Source organism: Oncorhynchus gorbuscha, linkage group LG07 (assembly GCF_021184085.1).
Source record: "Oncorhynchus gorbuscha isolate QuinsamMale2020 ecotype Even-year linkage group LG07, OgorEven_v1.0, whole genome shotgun sequence".
In the NCBI taxonomy this organism is placed as follows: domain Eukaryota; kingdom Metazoa; phylum Chordata; class Actinopteri; order Salmoniformes; family Salmonidae; genus Oncorhynchus; species Oncorhynchus gorbuscha.
Window position 1 is genome coordinate 37,656,583 of NC_060179.1, and position 20,351 is coordinate 37,676,933.

Here is a 20,351-nt window from a genome sequence, read left to right on the forward strand (position 1 = left end):
GCAGCCTAATTATCCATTCCATACTGTCTATTTTACATTGACCTGTCCTGTTTTTAGGATATGTTGTTTGGGCACCATTTAGGTTAGGCTATTTGATTGGAGAAACCTGCATGTGGTGAAACGTGTCTGTCTCATTAAATTGACATCCATTTCATCTCTAGCCTGTAGGCTACAGAGAAGGCCACATACACTTTCTGCCATATACTATATGATTTATGTTAAATCATTTTTTTGACAGAACATTGGTGGAGCGTGGCAACGATGCGTCTCTCTAACAGCACCCTGAAGAGGCACACTGGGAATGGACAAGCAAGATATTTTGCGCCCCTGCCTTTGACAAAGTAGGCACTGCTTATAACAGGGCAGCATCAGCGCTCACCTAAAAAGCCCATATGCCACTGACTGAGAAATGTTTATTACTTGGGGCAGAATTATGTGAGGTTATAGGTGTTGTTGGAGGTGTGTCTTGGTCAGTTTAGCTCAGAAAATGCCTCACTCTTCAATTTGCCGCCATAGGTGACCACGTAATCCTGCCTAATGACCGGGCCAGCTTAGCATGTTTTTTTTAGAGGACAGATATAGCCCTCTGCTGAGCTGGAAACAAAAGTAGTGCACTGGGCCTTTTACTAGTCCTGTATCAATGTCCCCCCCCCCCCATTTGCAGCACCCCCACCCCACCCCAAACGTCTTCCTGCAGCTATAGTCTTTGGTACATTATTGGTCTAGCCTATACTCTGTCTTTCCTCTAGCCCATACTCCAAAATTCAACAAATATCATAATGTTTCCTTTGACCTGACTACAATAAATAAATGATTTATTGTGATGGTGTTTATAAAATTGATTTATTCAACTTTTTAAAATGTAGATGCTCCGAAGGTGTGCATCAGCAAATTGATTGTGTGGAGGCGCTAAACATGTTTACGTTAATTAGCGGTCAATTACCGTGAGACCAGCAATGTTTTGCATGACAATAACCGACTGACAAAATGTCATGAACGCCACAGCCCCTACTCTGAAAAGCCATAACTGGAATGGTGCAAAAATCCCAAACCAGAAAATGTTCAGCCCTCCAGGGGTTTTAAGCCGTATTTGCATATTTCCCAGGGTGCCTTTCAAGTGAATTTTTGTCTTACCTGTACCATCCATGACTGTTTTGCTAGTGACAGACACATGGTTTGCTGCATTCATACATTTTCAGTCTTGTGGCCTTCACCAAATGAGATCCTAAGTGAATATATTGTTAAGTCATAAGGCCTTCTCTTGAGGAGATATTTGTACAGTGGACTTAAACTCAGTCTACAGGCCACATGAGGTCTGCAAATCACATTATGCTGGCTTGTAAAGTGATGTGTAATTCCTATTGGAATCCAGCCAGAGTGAGCATAGCTAAATTTTGAAATTACTATTCACTGACCTGCAATCAGAATGACTAACAGGGTTGGGAGTTAAGGATATGAGACTACCTTAAACATATAAACTGGAACAACATTTTCAGTAACGGGTGCAATAAATCCAAGTAACAGATTGGAATAGTTTAGATAAATATATACGTTATTTATGTTTCAGTAGCACGAGATGTATTTATCAATCAATATTCAAGCAAACAATTCTAAAAGAAGCATCCTACAATAGAGTATGCTGGGAAATATGATAATGATGGGTGTGGTTTTATTAACACCAACACTCAGGTTATTTTACACCACTGAGTGTTTATTTAACTCCCCAATCAACACTATAAATGTCACATTGCAAAATCAACACTAGTTAACACTGGCCAATTTGCTGTGTGCTATGAAAGGGACACATCTGCAGGCTTCCATACATGTTTAAAACCTTTCTCCCAACCTCCATGAACCATTTAAGATGTTGGTATGCCTCCTAGCCACATTCAGGGAGTGATTCATATGGGACTATTAATCCTTACTCTGGGAAAAGGGAGCACCTATGCGACATACACCTATGGTTATTTCTATCTGAACCCATTCCCCCTCCATCATTCTATTCTATCACAAGGGCTTCAAGAGAAATATCAATTCGATATCAGTCTAGACAGTGTAAAGATATGGGTAACCTTTCAATTATAGTTTAGCTCCAGACACTATTCAACCTGAGATTGATTGTTATACTGTATGTAACTACGGCCTCATATAGATTAGCAAGCAGAGATTCCTGATTAAATATCATGAGGTAAAAGCCCAATATAGGGGGAAATTAACTGTTGTACTAGTCAGAGGAGAGAGGAGACCTGATGTGTTTCACTGATAACAAAACATCAGTGTGCCGAGCGGCCTGCCTGTCAAATCCTGCGCCCTTCATATGCAATGCAGAGATTGGGAAATCTGAGTGAGATGCAAATTGGAACACGCTAAAATGGACAAGCGTCCCTATTAATTCACAAACCCAAGATGAGGGGAGGTGCAGGGCGCTGTCCACACATTACCCACTCACCGCATCCTACACCTCCCCCCACCCACCCACCTCAACCCTTCCACACTCTCTCCTTTATCCTGTCTCACTCCTTCCCTGCTCTATTCTTTCTCCACCTCACCCATTCTCCAAACAATCCTTTTTACCGCTCAACCCTTTCCACTCTTTCCTTTCACCTTTCGCTCGACCTGCAGTGTCCTAGTTCTCCTCTGCTGCCCAAGCCTTTATCAATCCAACCGACATGAACCGGTGTATTCTCTCTCTCTCTCTCTCTCTCTCTCTCTCTCTCTCTCTCTCTCTCTCTCTCTCTCTCTCTCTCTCTCTCTCTGATGTGCTCGACAAGGGGCTATGCGAAACCTAACACCTCTCGCTACTGTACCACCTCCTCTCAACAGGGGGTCTAGCTGACAGCAGGATGACTTACCTGTCTATGAAAGGCTAATGCGAAAACCCCAGAAGCACATTGAGGAGAGAGGAGGGAAAGGGGGCCCCTTATCAATAGTGATAACCTGACCTGCGTTCCAAATGGCAATCTATTCCGATAGTGCACTATATATGGAAAAAGGTGCCAGAACTCCAGTAGCTTCACCCTTAGTTTAAGCTTCCCAGACACTAAAGATTCCCAGCGCTGCAGGGATATGAACACATTACTGTCCATGAGTGTCTCTACAATGCTCCTTGTTATCTTTAAGATTTCATCATGTTATCGTTGTTCATGTATTAATAACAAAGCTGCCTAATGGTGCCCTGGTCGAAAGTAGTGCACTATATAGTGAATATGGTAACATTTCCAACACAGAGCTTGTCTTGGCTATGTGAGTGAGAGTATTTTGTCCCCTGCATTGGCCAGCAGATGGGTGCTGTCTGCAACGTCCTGGCACTCCTGCAGTGCTGTAAGAGATGATGTATGTGTCCCAAATGGCACCCTATTCCCTATATGGTGCACTACGTTTGACCACGGTCTACAGGGCTCTGGTCAAAAGTAGTGCAGTACAGAGGGAATAGGGTGCTATTTGGGACACAGTCATGAAGAAAGACTCAAGAACCCAGCCATTATACACACAGCAGATGGGACATTCTCCCTTCTCTATACCCAGCTCTCATTAAAAAGCCAAACGACATATAGGGTGGTTGGAAAGTACAGGGACGTTTTCTAATTTACCACCAACAAGAAAGGTGACTCCTAGTGCAACAGATAAGCTCTGTTTAATTTGGCATGTAAACAGAAGAAATGACACCATCTGAGAACTCTCATCCCAGAGACCTTTACTGTTATGGAGATGCAGGAGAGACATTTCCACTTTACTATATGTGTGTGTGTGTGTGTAGGGGAAGGCAGGTAATCAATATTTATTCGAGGTTAGGACAGATGGCGTTTTGGAGAGGAATGCTCAGGAGTCATGTATCCCAAATGGCACCCTATTTACTATAAAGTGCACTACTTTGACAAGGCCATTATATAGCAAAAATTGTGCCATTTGGGATGTAGCTGAGAACATATACAGAGAGTTCTTTGGGAGAGGGGGTGGGTGGTGATAGGAGGGGCTGTGCCATGCGGTCGGCCCACATGACTCAGTGGGAGTCATCACCACAATAATTACCTCGCAGTCTAATCTGTTTTTAAAACCTGCTGCTGTTTCAATGCTTTAATTACCCACAAGTGTTGGGGAGGAAGATTTGTGAGACCAACGCATACAGCAAACAAATGGTGTGGCTTTTGCATGTGTTGGGGAGGTTTGTTTGTGTCCGTGTGTATACTTGTACAATCACAGTTAAACTGAAAAAAAAGGAAATGGTTCATTTCATCCATAAATGTAGCTGCATCTGAATGTTTACCCAAGACACTTTAACTTGTTTGACATTCATGTATTGTACAGATTTGGATGTTCGGCGTCTGTTTGACAATTAAGCATTTCCTCATTTTAAAGCTGCAACTTCAGTTAGAATGGCACTCAGGAAGCCGGTTTTACTGCCCGTAGCCTGAAAACAAAAGTATCTCCTCTCCTCCTGAATCTCTTCATGGAGGTTAAGGTGTACAATCTCAGGGTGGAAGAATAAACGGAACAGTCATCCACAAAAGAGGTCATAGTTATTAGACATGGATTTTTTGTCTGTGAAAAATCTCCCTTGTTTACGTGATGAAACCAAAACTGTAATTATCTACAGGTGTTTGGCTGTCAGCCCCATCAATTATGTGCAGAGAGTACCAGAACATATAATTGGTTCTGTTGCCAAAAACGGTTTCAAATTGGCATGTCACTGGCCTACACACAATACCCCATGAGGTCAAATTGAAATGATGTTAACATTTTGTAGAATATTTCAAAGACAAATACACAATGCAGAGGACGAGAGGTCAATAGAGTACTAACGATCAATGGAAATAGTGTTTTTTCTGTAATATCAATAGGTCAGAGACTCATAGCTACATGACAAGTTCTCATTGGTCAAAATTGTTTATACATTGAATCTGAAATAGACTACTTGTTATTTGCCATTGGCCCAGATTTATTGCAAGGAATTCTACTAGAAACTACTGGACCCCGTCTTACATCCCATCTCAGCTTTTGTACATATGAAATCGAATGGAATATATGTGAACATGATGGTTAACAACTTTGCAGTAGATTTTTTAGTAGATACGGGTGCTGTAGATATGGGTGCTGTAATCAGTGTATTGCCCATTTCTTATACAAAACATATACACTGCCGTTCAAAAGTTTGTCTATTACATACAGTGTAGTCATTTTTAGTGTTGTAAATACTTTTGTAGCTAGAAACAGCTGATTTTTTATGGTAAATCTACATAGACTTAACCAAAACAGAAAGAGGAGTGGGAGGCCCCGGTGCACAACTGAGCAAGAGGACAAGTACATTAGTGTGTCTAGTTTGAGAAACAGACGCCTCACAAGTCCTCAATCTTTTTTTAAATGACAAATTAATAGAAAATGAAAAGCTGAAATGTCTTGAGTCAATAAGTATCCAACCACTTTGTTATGGAAAGCCTAATTAAGTTCAGGAGTAAACATTTGCTTAACAAGCCACAAAATAAGTTGCATAGACACACTCTGTATGCAATAGTGTTTAACATGATTTTTGAATGACACATACAATTTTTTGCATGACACATACAATTATCTGTAATGTCCCTCAGTCGAGCAGCGAATTTCAAAACACAAAATCAACCACAAAGACAATGGACATTTTCAAATGCCTTGCAAAGAAGGACACCTATTGGTAGTTGGGTATTTAAAAAAAATAGACATTGAATATCCCTTTGAGCATGCTGAAGTTATTAATTACATTCATGTGGTGTATCAATACACCCAGTCATTGCAAAGATAATTTTTCCTTCCTAACTCAGTTGCCAGAGAGGAATGTAACCACTCAGATATTTCATTATGAGGCCAAAAGTGACTTTAAAACAGTTACAGGGTTTTATGACTTTAAAGGGAGAAAACTGAGGATGGATCATCAACATAGTACTTACTCCACAACAATAACCAAATGACAGAGTGAAAAGAAGGAAGCCTGTTACAGAATACAACTATTCCAAAACATGCATCCTGATTGCAGTAAGGCACTAAAGTAAACCTGCAGAAAATGTGGCAAAGAAATTGAATTTATGTCCTGAATACAAAGCATAATGTTTGGAGCAATTTCAGCACACCACTGAGAACCACTCTTCACATTTTCAAGCTATGTGGTGCTGCATCATGTTATGGGTATGCTTGTCATCAGCAAGGACTAGGGAGTTTATGATAAAAATTAAACAGAATAGAATAGAAAGTCAAAATCCAAGAGGATAACCTGGTTGTCTGCTTTCCAACAGACACTGGGAGACACATTTACCTTCCAGCAGGACAATAACCTGCGCCATAAGGCTTACATGGATTTGCTTACCAAGACGACATTGAATGTTCCTAGAGTGCTCTAGTTACAGTTTTGACTTAAATCGTCTTGAAAATCTACTGCAAGTTTTGAAAATGGCTGTCTTAGCAATGATCAACAACCAACTTCACAGCTTGAAGAATTTAAAAATAATAATGTGCAAATATTGAACATTCCAGGTGTGCAAAGCTCTTACAGACACCCAGCAAGACTCACAGCTGTAATCGTTTCCGAAGGTGATTCTAACATGTATTGACTCACGGGCGTGGATACTCATGTAAACGTGTTATTTCTTTCACTTTGTTATTATGGGGTATTGTGTGTAGATGGGTAAGAAATAAAATATATTTAATACATTTTGAATTCAGGATGTAACACAACAACATGTGGGATAAGTCAAGGGGTACGAATACTTTCTGAAGGCACAACTATGCAACCATAATATAATAATTATACTGAACAAAAATGTAAAGTGTTGGTTCCATGTTTCATGAGCTGAAATATTTGTGCAATATGCACAAAAAGCCTATTTCGTTAAAAGCTTGTGCACAAATTAATTTACATTCCTGTTAGTGAGCATTTCTCCTTTGCCAAGATATGCCACACGGGTCAGGTGGATGAATTGTCTAGAAGCTGATTAAACAGCATGATCATTATACAGGTGCACCTTGTGCTGTGGACAATAAAAGGTCACTAAAATGTGCAGTTGCCACAGATGTCTCATGTTTTGAGGGAGCATGCAGTTGGAATGCTGACTGCAGGAATGTCCAACAGAGCTGTTGCCAGATAAATGAATGTTCATTTCTCTACCATAAATCTACTCCGGCATCATTTCAGAGAATTTGGCAGGACGTCCAACCGGCCTCACAACCACAGATCACGTTTAACCACGCCAGCCCAGGACCTCCACATCTGGCTTCTTCATCTGTGGGTTCGTCTGAGTCCAGCCACTCGGATAGCTGATGAAACTGAGGAATATTTATGTCTGTAATAAAGCTATTTTATTGGGAAAAACTAATTCTGATAGGCTGGGCCTGGCTCCACAGTTGGTTGGCCTATACCCTCCCAGGACCACCCTTGTCTGCTCCCTTGCCCAGTCATGTGAAATCCAAAGATTAGGGAGTAATGAATTTATTTCAATTGACTGATTTCCATATATGATTTCCATATAAATGTATATTATTCAAAGCCATCTATATACCACCACAAACCGATGCTGGCACGAAGACCACACTCAACGAGCTGTATAAGGCAATAAGCAAAGAAGAAAATGCTCATCCAGAAGTGGTGCATCTTTTTTTGCTGAGTTTATGAACATGCAGCTATCTTGAAATTGTTGCATGTTGTGTTTATATTTTTGTTCCGTATAGCATGAACCAGTCTGTCATGAACATAGCCAACCACCTGCAACATAGCTGCACCCCCGGGTAGCTTCGCTCTCATTATATTTTATGACAATATTTTACCTATGCAACATAGCTACTGGACCTCGGGGCTGACAATCATTATCATATTGCAATACTGCAGGATCTCATGTAGGCTCCAAAATCTCAGAATCAAACATGTAACTTTGTAGCAGCAGAATATCATGGGCCAATGATCTTGAGGGTGAAGCCAGGACTGATTAAGAATCAGTAGCAGTGCGGATGCAGAATTGGGTGGACCGTAGCTCAGAGCTAGCTCGCAGCGCTGATGAAAGAACCAGAGCATTGATGAATTCCAGTATCTTGTCATTAGTTGCCAGCAAAAATGTTCAACAGAGGTTTGCCATGTTCCGCTTGTGCTCAGCATGCAGGTAGCATAACATGAAAGAGAGGACAAAGCAGTACTAGATCTGGTGCTGATGACTGATGTTATATGCTAATGCATTCATCTAGGGTTGTACGAGAGTGTGGCACAGGATACAGACAGGGTGGGATGGACAACCGCAGAGGTCGATGAACACCCTGCGGGTGAAGAGGCGACAGTAGAGCTGTCGAGAGCACCCCAGTACATGCTGACATTCCACTGCAGAAACCTGCGGCAGTGACGGCTGAAAACAGGCAATGATATAAGTAGATTGTTGCACCACCAAAACATCCAGATCAATAACGATAGAGTGGTAATCATCCAACTCCTAGTGGGACCAAACATATATGGAGATCATCACTGGTGGAGAGGGACGGTGTGTCACCATGGGTGTAGTGGACACAGTGCCAGCGGGATCTGAGAGGGGGAGAGCTGCTAGAGGCTGTGAATGTAGAGAAGACAGTAGCGCCACAAATGCCCTGAGGTAAAGCATATCCTCAACTTGGAGCTGGCCAGCTTGACAGAGAGGAAATGTTGTGAAAGCAGGTGCACTGTATTTGGACACCCCTTCAAATTTGTGGATTCTGCTATTTCAGACACACCCGTTGCTGACAGGTGTATAAAATCGAGCACACAGGCATGCAATCTCCGTAGACAAACATTGGCAGTAGAATGGCCTTACTGAAGAGCTCAGTGACTTTCAACATGGCACCTCCATAGGATTGTCAAAATTCTGCCCTGCCAGAGCTGCCTAGGAGCAACAATGGTGCTGAAGCAAGTAGAGTGTAAATATTGTCTATCCTAGGTTGCAACACTCACTACCATTATCCAAACAGTCTCTGGAAGCAACATAAGCATAAGAAATGTTCGGCGGGAACCGAGAAGCCGCACACAAGCCTAAGATCAACATGCGCAATGCAGTGGCCGGTAAGCCAGGCTCCCCCCCAAAGAAATGTAAATACAGAACATGCTGTAATTGATCTTTCGTCACTCTGAGCTTCATAATTTTTCTTAAATTTACAAGAGGCGGAAAGCATCTTAGCAAGTGAAACAGCGCCCCTCAGTCTCTTTACGTGTAGGCCATCTATATGATGCCACTTGGTCCAAACAAGTATTACAATGTTGCCACCCATAGCAAGGGACAAAACAATGAATTGCCAATCAGCGTTGAGCTAAACTGAGCGAGCTCAACTGCGAATGGTCCTGGCGCACCAAACAAAAGTGTCAAAAGAAGCCAGCTTTCAAATCCCATTGAGAGCATACATCATTGACAGAAAAACTTGAATTTTTGCATATCGTTGTGTTGTTGTCCTCTGGTGGCTAGCTAATCAGCTAATATTGGCCCTTTCCTAAATTGCCCATGGATGGAGATAGGGATTTGGACTTGTGGTTTTACTTAATTCTCTGTACTGGCCAATTATTAATATAAATAATAATAATATATGCCATTTAGCGGACGCTTTTATCCAAAGCGACTTACAGTCATGTGTGCATACATTCTACGTATGGGTGGTCCCGGGAATCGAACCCACTACCCTGGTGTTACAAGCGCCATGCTCTATTATTTGGCTATGAGCAAACAGAATATTAGTAAAAATAGATTTTCACTGGACTGTTACTTTAACATAGTAACACCATTTTGCATGTGTGTTTTTGAATCTGTGCCTACCATCATTGGCAAAGAAGTCAGGACCCTCTTTCTTCATAAGAATACTGGCAAGCTGTGCTTGACTGGCCAGGCAGTCACAGTCATAGAATTTCTGCATTATATTGGCAATTCTGATCCAACCATTCATTCATACATTGTTTTGCCCCTGGCCTGAGAGGATGGAAGTTCAATATGTACAGTAGCTAGATGTAGAAGGATGATGGTAAAGTTGCCCATGAATGGAAGTTAGGTTAGTGAGCAAACATTTTTGATCGGTAGTTTAGGACAACAAAAAATAAAAGTGTGTACTGTATGACAGAGTGATACACTGTTTCGTCAACATGAAATAGAGGATAGGATTGCCGTTTCTCTTCAAGTAGGGTGAGTCAACATAGGGTGAGTCAATTTCTACTTGCATGAATGTGCACACACACACACACAGAAATCAGAACCACGGACAGTCACATTGTAATCATTTAGATGTCACTGTATTAGACTAAGCAGAGGTGATTTGATGTTGAAATTGAAATGGTGTTGGAATAGTGGATGCAGCTCCTGTGGTAATTGTCTGTGTTTCTAAATCAATAGTTGATTTTTTTAACCTTTATTGAACCAGGTAGGCCAGTTGAGAATAAGTTCTCATTTACCACTGCGACCTGGCCAAGATTATGCAAAGCAGTGCGACAAAAACAACAACACAGATTTACACGTGGGAAAAACAAACGTATAGTCAATACAGTATATACAGTATACAGTATATACAATACAGTATATACAATGTCTGCAAATGTAATATTAGGGAGGTAAGGCATTAAATAGGCCATAGTGGCGAAATAATTACTATTTAGCATTAACACTGGAGTGATAGATGTGCAGATGATGATGTGTGAGTAGAAATACTGGGGTGCAATAAGAGCCAAAATAAATAACAATTTGGGGAATGAGGTAGTTGGGTGGGATATTTACAGATGGGCTGTGTGCAGGTGCAGTGATCGGTAAGCTGCTCAGACAGCTGATGCTTAAAGTTAGGGAGGGAGATATAGGTCTCCAGCTTCAGTGATAAAAAAAAATCATTCCAGTCATTGGCATCAGAGAACTGTAAGGAAAGGTGGCCAAAGGAGGAGTTGGCTTTGGGGATGACCAGTGTAATATACCTGCTGGAGCGCATGCTACGGGGTGGGTGTTGCTATGGTGACCAGCGAGCTGAGATAAGGGGGGGAATTACCTAGCAAAGACTTATAGATGACCTGGAGCGAGTGAGTTTGGCGATGAGTATGAAGCGAGGACCAGACAACGAGAGCATACAGGTCGTAGTGGTGTGTAGTATATAGGTCTTTGGTGACAAAAATGGATGTCACTGTGATAGACTACAGTACATCCAATTTGCTGAGTAGAGTGTTGGAGGCTATTTTGTAAATTACATCGCCGAAGTCAAGGATCGGAAGGATAGTCAGTTTTACGAGGGTATGTTTAGCAGCATGTGTTCAGGAGGCTTTGTTGCGTAATAGGAAGCCATTTCTAGGTTTAGTTTTGGATTGGAGATGCTTAATGTGAGTCTGGAAGGAGTGTTCACAGTCTAACCAAACACTTAGGTACTTGTAGATGTCCCCATATTCTCAGTCAGAATCGTCCTGATTAGTTATGCTTGTCGGACGGGCGGGAGGGTGCTGGCAGCGATTTGTTTAAAAGCATGCATTTAGTTTTACTAGCATTTAAGACCAGTTGGAGGCCACGGAAGGAGTGTTGTATGGCTTCGAAGCTCGTCTGGATGTTTGTTAACACAGTGTTATAAGAAGGGCCAGAAGTATACAGAATGGTGTTGTCTGCGTAGAGGTGGATCAGAGAATCACCAGTAGCAAGAGCGACATCATTGATATATATACAGAGAAAAGAGTCTGCCCGAGAATTGAACCCTGTGGTACCCATGACCAGCTCGGAAACCGGATTGTATAGCGGCGAAGGTACGGTGGGATTCGAAATGGTTGGGGATCTGTTTATTAACTTGGCTTTCGAAGACTTTAGAAAGGCATGGCAGGATGGATATAACAGTTTGGGTCTAGAGTGTCTCCCCCTTTGAAGAGAGGGATGACCGTGGCAGCTTTCCAATCTTTAGGGATCTCAGACGATACGAAAGAGAGGTTAAACAGGCAGGTGTTGCAAAAATTTTGGCGGATAGTTTTAGAAAGAGATTGTCTAGCCCAGCTGATTTGTCGGGGTCAAGATTTTGCAGCTCTTTCAGAACATCAGCTATCTGGATTTGGGTGAAGAAGAAGTGGGAGGGGGGAGAGCTTGGGCAAGTTGCTGCGGGGGGTTCAGAGCTCTCGGCCGGGATAGGGGTAGCCAGGTGGAAAGCAAGGACAGTGGCAGAAAAATGCTTGTTGTAATTCTTGATTATTGTGGATTTAACGGTGGTGACAGTGTTTCCTAGCCTCAGTGCAGTGGGCAGCTGGGTGCTCTTACTCTCCATGGACTTTAGTGTCCCAAAGCTTTTTGGAATTTGTGTTCTGAAAATGTTGAAAAAGTTAACTTGCACTACCATGCTGTATGCAATATGCTTTGTGGACTTCACTGGACAGAGGTTGCTATATGATTTTGTGACAAAAACAAAGGTGTGGTTAAATGTATTCTGCCATCATGTCTTCTTATTGTCTCTACCTTTAGGTTTGGACACACCTACTCATTCCAGGGTTTTTCTTTATTTTTTTAAATGTTCTACATTGTAGAATAATAGTGAAGACATCGAAACTATGAAATAACACTGATCCTTCTTGAGTTGCTAGGAAGGCAACTACAGTAGTTAAGTGTTGAGTTCAAGTCTGGTCCTCTCTCCTGATATAAAAATAAGAATTTAAACCCTTAACACCATATTATGATGTGTTTGAAAACAAATTGATAGACACATTTTGCAATTAACGCTAAGCTAATTTGGTACATATATCATTTCTAAACAGCATTACATTGTCTCTCAAGTTCTTATTTTTCCTGTTTTGCTGTCCTCTCTCATCTCTCATCTCTGCTTTCCTTCTGCCAATGGTTGTGCAAAAAAATACGTAATTTTGGCTATGTGAGAACAGACCTTACAACAACATTTTGTCTATCAATTTAAGGGAGGTGTAAAGTTAAGAGACTTTTCTGTCATTTTTGTTTCCATCCCCTCTGCCTTGCCCTGTGTGCAGCCGGGACAGATGACAGAGCAGCAGTACAGTGTTATGTGTTTGACCTGCCCAACTCCTCCGCTATCTGAAGTTTGACATCAGCACAAGGCTGATGCTATGAAACGAATGCAGTGCAAGTGCTCTCAAGGCAAGGCTCCGTCTCTCCCTCGCTCTCTCTTTCTCGATTTGTGTCTCATTCTCCCTTTTCTTCTCTATTCCCTCTTTCTCATACTCTTTCTCCCTGTCCCCCCCCCCGTTATCTCGATCTCTCCCTTACTCCCTCGTTCAGTTGTATTTAACCATACACCTCATCATTTAGCACATTACAAGGAGAAACATCTGCGAGTAAGCATTTCCTTCAATCATATTTGTGTTCATCTGGATAGAAGAATATGGTGTCGTTTCACCGGGTGCGAAGTCATGTTTTAATTTAACTATTATATTAATACGACTATTCAAAACAATCATATTCTAAAAGTACCCAACGACAATCCAGCTGCTGCTGGTTTAATGACTGGAGGTACAACTGAGATTTCAGACAATCAGCGTGATTACCACACAAATAGCACTTTGATTGAAGAGCAATACAGGAGGGCGCCAGCCTAAAACCATTGACAATGGAATAGGCCTACACATGCTCACACAAGTCTAACATAGGGTAGTTGGAGATAGTTTGCTACAGTAGTTGGACTGTATATTATGGTTGAACCACTCAACATAGGCATCAAAGGCCTTGTCAAGTAATTGAACCTGAAGCTTGTATTATTTACATATCATTGCAAAAACTCATCCGTCGTGATCATTAGTCTATTTATGTGTTAGAGATGGATTTAGGCCGTTGTAAAGTGAACAAATGTGACCATCAAACTATCTTTCCTCCTGTCAACATGAATTGAGATTTGTTTTTTAAAAGTATGGTGAGGTCTTATGACATTAACTGAGTTGTTGACGTGTGCCAAGCATGTAGAATGTACAGTGTGTTTGGAAAGTATTCAGACCCCTTGACATACCACATTTTGTTACATTACAGCCATATTCTAAAATGTATTAAAATCGGTTTCTTCTCTCATCAATCTACACACAATACCTCATAATGACAAAGCAGAAACAGGTTTAGAAATTTCAGCAAATGTATTTAAAAAAAATGAAATAATACGTTTACATAAGTATTCAGACCCCTTACTCAGTTCTTTGTAGAAGCACCTTTGGCAGCGTTTACATCCTTGAGTCTTCTTGGGTATGACGCTTCAAGCTTGGCATACCTGTATTCAGGGAGTTTCTCCCATTCTTCTCTTTAGATCCTCTCAAGCTCTGTCAGGTTGAGTGGGGAGTGTCACTGCACAGCTATTTTCAGGTATCTGAAATGATTCAAGTCTGAGCTCTGGCTGGGTCACTCAAGGACATTCAGAGACTAGTCCCGAAGCAACTCATTCATTATCTTGACGGTGTGCTTAGGTTCTTTGTTCTGTTCGGTGGTGAACCTTCGCCCCCCAGTCTGAGGTCTTGAGTGCTCTGGAGCAGGTTTCATCAAGGTTCTGTCTGTAATTTGCTCCATTCATCTTTTCCTCGATCCTGACTAGTCTCCCAGTCCCTACCGCTGAAAAACATCACCAAAGCTGATGCTGCCACCAGCATGCATAACCGTAGGGATGGTGCCAGGTTTCCTCCCGATGTGACTCTTGGCATTCAGGCTGAAGAGTTCAATCTTGGTTTCATCAGACCAGAGAATCTTGTTTATCATGGTCAGAGAGTTCTTTTGGTGCCTTTGGCAAACTCCAAGTGGGCAGTCATGTGCCTTTTACCAAGAAGGCCTGATTTGTGGAGTGCTGCAGAGATGGTTGTCCATTGGGTATTGACCTCCCTAGCCAAGGGCCTTCTCCCCCGTTTGCTCAGTTTGGCCGGACATCCAGCTCTATAAAGAGTCTTGGTGGTTCCAAACTTCTTCCATGTAAGAACGATGAAGGCCACTGTGTTCTTGGGGACCTTCAGTGCTACATAAATGTTTTGGTAGCCTTCGTCAGATCTGTTCCTCAACACAATCCTGTCTCTGAGCTCTACGGACAATTGCTTCAACCTCATTGCTTCGTTTTTGCTCTGACATGAACTGTCATCTGTGGGACCTTATATATACACATGTGTGTACCTTTTCCAAATCAGGTCCATTCTATATAATTTCCCACATGTGGAAACATCTCAACGATGATCAATGGAAAAAAGATGCACCTGAGCTCAATTTTGTGCCCCATATCAAATGGTCTGAATACTTATGTAAATAAGGTATTTCTGTTTTTTATTGTTAATACATTTGCAAGCATTTCTAAAAGCTGCATCACTTACATGTAGTGATGGTTTCGAAATAAGCGGATTAGTAAAGGATTCTTCCAAGTGTATTTTAAATCCATGTATTTAATGTTTTAAAGGGATTTTGCTGATTATTGTCACGTTCTGACCTTCCTTTTTATGTCTTTGTGTTAGTCTGGTCAGGGCGTGAGTTGGGGTGGGTAGTCTATGTCCTTTTTTCTATGATGTATTTCTGTGTTTGGCCTGGTATGCTTCTCAATCAGAGGCAGCTGTCAATCATTGTCGTAGCCTGTTTTCCAGATTTGGGTTGTGGGTGATTAATTTATGTTTAGTGTCTGTTCACCTGGCAGAACTGTTTTGTTTTCTCTTCGTTATTATTTTGTGTAGTGTTCAGTTTGTTCAATTAAAACATGACGAACACTTACCACGCTGAATTTTGGTCCTCCTCTCCTTCCACCAACGAGAAGCATTACAATTATCTCCCAAAGTGTGACATCTATGACTGTATTAATTCCTAATTCTGAATTTGTTTATGTCATGGCAACGAATGGTAAGGTTAAAGACAGCTAGTTTGCCTTTGATGCTTGTCAGATCTTATACAGTGCCTTGGAAAAGTATTCATCCCCCTTAGCGTTTTTCCTATTTTGTTGCATTACCTGTAATCTAAATGTATTTTCATTTTTATTTCATGTAAAATGGACATACACAAAATAGTCCAAATTGGTGAAGTGAAAGAAAAATAGCATGTTTCAAAAAATTATACAAAATAAAAAAATGAAAAGTGGGGCGTGCATATGTATTCACCCCCTTTGCTATGAAGTCCTTAAATCAGATTGGGTGCAACCAACTACCTTCAGAAGGCATATAATTAGTTAAATAAAGTCCACCTGTGTGCAATCTAAGTGCCATATGATTTGACACATGATCTCAGTATATATATATATATATATATATATATATATACCTGTTCTGAAAGGCCCCAGAGTCTGCAACACCACTAAGCAAGGGGCACCACTAAGCAAGGGGCACCACCAAGCAAGCGGAACCATGAAGACCAAGGAGCTCTCTAAACAGGTCAGGGACAAAGTTGTGGAGAAGTACAGATCAGGGTTGAGTTATAAGAAAATATCAGAAACTTTTAACATCCCACAGAGCACCATTAAATCCATTACTAAAAAATCGAAAGAATATGGCACCACAACAAACCTGCCAAGTGAGGGCCACCCACCAAAACTCTCAGACCAGGCAAGAAGGGCATTAATCAGAGAGGCAACAAAGAGACCAAAGATAACCCTGAATGCTCCACAGCGGAGATTGGAGTATCTGTCCATAGGACCACTTTAAATTGTGGACTCCACAGAGCTGGCCAGAAAAAAAGCCATTGCTTAAAGAACAAAATAAGCAAACATGTTTGGTGTTCACCATAAGGCATGTGTGAGACTCCCAAACATATGGAAGAAGGTACTCTGGTCAGATGATACTAAAGTGGAGCTTTTTGGCCATCAATGAAAGCATTATGTCTGGCACAAACCCAACACCTCTCATCATCCCGAGAATACCATCCCCACAGTGAAGCATGGTGGTGGCAGCATCATGCTATGGGGATGTTTTTCAACAGCAGGGACTTGGAAACTGGTCAGAATAGAAGTAATGATGGATGGAGCTAAATACAGGGAAATTCTTGAGGGAAACCTGTTTCAGAGATTTGAGACTGGGACAGAGGTTCACCTTCCAGCAGAACAATATCCCTAAGCATACTGCTAAAGCAACACACGAGTGGTTTAAGGGGAAACATTTACATGTCTTGGATGGCCTAGTCAAAGCCCAGACCTCAATCCAATTGAAAATCTGTGTCTTAAAGATTGCTCTACACCAGCGGAACCCATCCAACTTGTAGGAGATAGAGCAGTTTTACCTTGAACAATGGGGAAAGATCCCAGTGGCTAGATGTGCCAATATTATAGAGACCTACCCCAAGGGACTTGCAGCTGTAATTGCTGCAAAAGGTGTCTCTACAAGGTTTTGACTTTGGGGGAGGGGGGGGTGAATAGTTATGCATGCTCAAGTTTTCATTTTTTTGTCTTATTTCTTGTTTGTATCACAAAACAAATATTCTGCATCTTCAAAGTGGTAGGCATGTAGAGCAAATCAAATGATACAAACCCCCAATAAATCTATTTTAATTCCTTGTTGTAAGGTAACAAAATAGGAAAAATGCTAAGTGGGGTGAATACTTTCGCAAGCCATTGTAGCTATGTACACTTCAAATCAAAGTTTTTGTACTCTCAATATACCACAGCAAGATGTCATTCTAATAATAGATTTGTGGTTGTGTTGGATGTCAAAATGAATTTTTTTAAATGGTGGTGGAAGAGCCACTTTGTAATATAGGATTCAGTACTCACATACTGTAGGCTCCAGCAGCTGAAAGCTCTTAGATGCCATCTCTTGGTAGGTTCCTTGACTCCCCCGACTGCGGCAAAACTCGTGTCCTATGTGAGTCACTGCAGTATAGGTCCATTCTGGCTTTATACAGTACATGGGTCATCAGATCTCAGTAGGCACTTTTATACAGCAAATATCAATAATGAGTCCCATATGACACCCTATTATTCCATACACACTATTAAGGAAATAGAGTGCAATATATATCTCTGACCTCACAGGCACAGAGAACTTATGAATAAATAACGACTCACCACATCCAACATTATCTGTTTTTAGAACAAGAATGTAAGGAGATGGAGGCCTCTTTTCTGCTTTCAAAGTCATCTATTTGAAATAATTTCCCTCTGTGTGTCAAGTATTTCTATGGCTGGGTCCAATTTATTTTGAGGGGATTTAAGGAAGTTAAAACTCATGAAATGTAATTAATCCCTCTATATCTCTCTCTCTTCCAGGAAAGACAGAATGGTCACCATAATCAACTCCAGTTTCTGGTAAAACTACAAAAGTCATTGTCCGTCCATTTTCTACTCTAGACCCTGGCTGTTCCATGATGTAAGTGAAGCTTGCTGTGATTCTCCTCAATTGACAGTTAGACCATGAACCTTAGAGACTCTATCGTTGCACGGACCAGGCCTTCCCCAGTTTGGATTTAGAGCCACCCTCATCTATCCATCGAAACCGCCAGCCACGTGAGGCTGCAGCGGTGGCCGGTGGTGGTGGCGGTGGTGGGAGGACCTTCACACATAGCGCAAAGCACGCTGGGATATTTTTCCCAAAAACACACTGAGGCACCACCATGAGGAAATCCACCACCTCCTGTCTTTGTCACATACTGGTCTGCCTTTGCTTCATCCAGAGGTGCTATGGGGCTAGCCATCATATCCCAGCCGACAAAGTGACCATCGCCAAGAACCAGACCAAACTGGCCAATGGTGAGACAGAAGTGCACCACAGGCCTAAACGTGGCTGGATCTGGAACCAATTCTTTGTTTTAGAAGAACACATAGGACCGGACACTCAATACGTGGGAAAGGTATCGTATTGTTTTGCCCTACTTCACAGTATGTTTGTAAACAACAGCTTATTTCATTCCAAGGAAACTTGGCTCTGGCTGTGTCTCAAATGACACACTACTGTATGTCCAACATGGTGCACTACTTTTGACCAGAGCTCTAGGAGCCCTGGTTGAATGTGGTGTGTTTTTCTGCACGGCAGTTTTGTCTATTGGAAATGCATTGCGGCAGTTACAGGTTCTATTCTTAAGGGGATTTGCCTTGTTGGTAGTCTGGATGCTTTTGTTCTGTCTAATTATGTTGAAAACAAATGTGCATCCAAAATAGCACCATTTTCCTTATATAGTGCACTACATTTGAACAAGGCCCGTAGGACTCGGGTCAAAAATAGTGCACTATGTATGGGATAGGGTGGCATTGGGTTTGCAGATTCAATCTCACTCGTTAATTTTGTTAAGACACAAAAAGGTCTGTCAAGTCTGAGCGGTTTAAGCTACAAACTAATATGACTCCACCATCAAACGCTGAGACTCTCACAAACGTTCACGGGACTCGTCTGAAGCTAACCCGGTACAGACCGGTAAAAGAACGAATCAAAATGTATAGGCTTTTTTGGGACCAAGGTTACACATGGAGCCTTTATTTTTATTTTTATGCTTCCTATATCTCTCAGATGCATGTCAGACAACTCAAACCATACTTCCCTTTGATAAATGTTTAGTCTATCTGTTTTGCCATGAATGTGTTATTCGGTACGTTTCCATGGTCTAATAGCAGTAAGGCCAAATTCCAATGCTTAGTCTCTTAGGGAAGATTCAATTGTGAACAGAGCTTTTTACAGCAACCTCTCAGTTGCAAAAATATAACATCTTTGTTTGTTTGAATTAATCCTAGTACCAAAATTGAGTCATGTTACACAGGGGCTCCATGGATGGCTCTTTGTTACATAGTTAAAGTGTGAATTGACTTGAATGTATTTGTCAATTTATATAAAATGTATAGCCTACTGCCAATATATACCTAAAGAAATGTATAAAAAATAACAGAACACATAACACTTATTTATATCCACAGACTGTGGTCCATTAGTGGCCTATACAGTACATCTGAGCGACATGTCATTCCAGCTATGGGCTCAGACTGTCACATCAGACATTATGGATGTCACAAAGACTGAGAGGCAGGCACTAGAGATGACTGGCAGTCGTAACCTTGTGCTCAGAGGGCAAGAGCAACCCAGCAGGTCTGGTCTGCGTTCGCTATGGTGACTTCTCTGTTCCTTAACCAGTTTCCCATGGCTTATTTGGTATGTCCTCAGCTTACAGATTGCCTGGCCCCCTTATCTCCTGAAACGTGGAAATGTGTTTCTCCGCTGCAGTGATCATTATTCTAGGCACTCGGGCAGAAGCTAATCCCTTCAACCACACTCAGAGAGAAAGAGAACGAGGGAGTTGGATCACTCCTCTCTCTCTCTCTCTCTCTCTGACTGCACGCACATGTGTGTGCATTTCAATACAGAGACGGGAAAAGGATGTGAAATGAAGAAATACAAATATATATATATAAAAGCAAGAGCAGCCCAGAGAGACAACAGATAGAGGTGGAAAGAGAGTGAGAAAAACACAACCTAACCCCTCTAATATCCACTAAATATGATTACTCAGCATCACCACTAAGTT

General features: G+C 41.6%; 1 protein-coding gene across 3 annotated transcripts in view; it reads left to right on the forward strand.

The window, feature by feature from the left end:
• Positions 1-20,351, forward strand: part of LOC124039839 (cadherin-18-like) — a 369,098-nt gene that overhangs the window by 191,513 nt on the left and 157,234 nt on the right. For all 3 annotated transcript variants that reach the window (XM_046356288.1, XM_046356287.1, XM_046356289.1), the window contains one exon: positions 18,112-18,692. In XM_046356288.1, coding sequence (XP_046212244.1) covers positions 18,456-18,692 — 237 coding nt within the window. In that variant the 5' untranslated portion in view covers positions 18,112-18,455. The remainder of the gene's footprint in view (positions 1-18,111; positions 18,693-20,351) is intronic.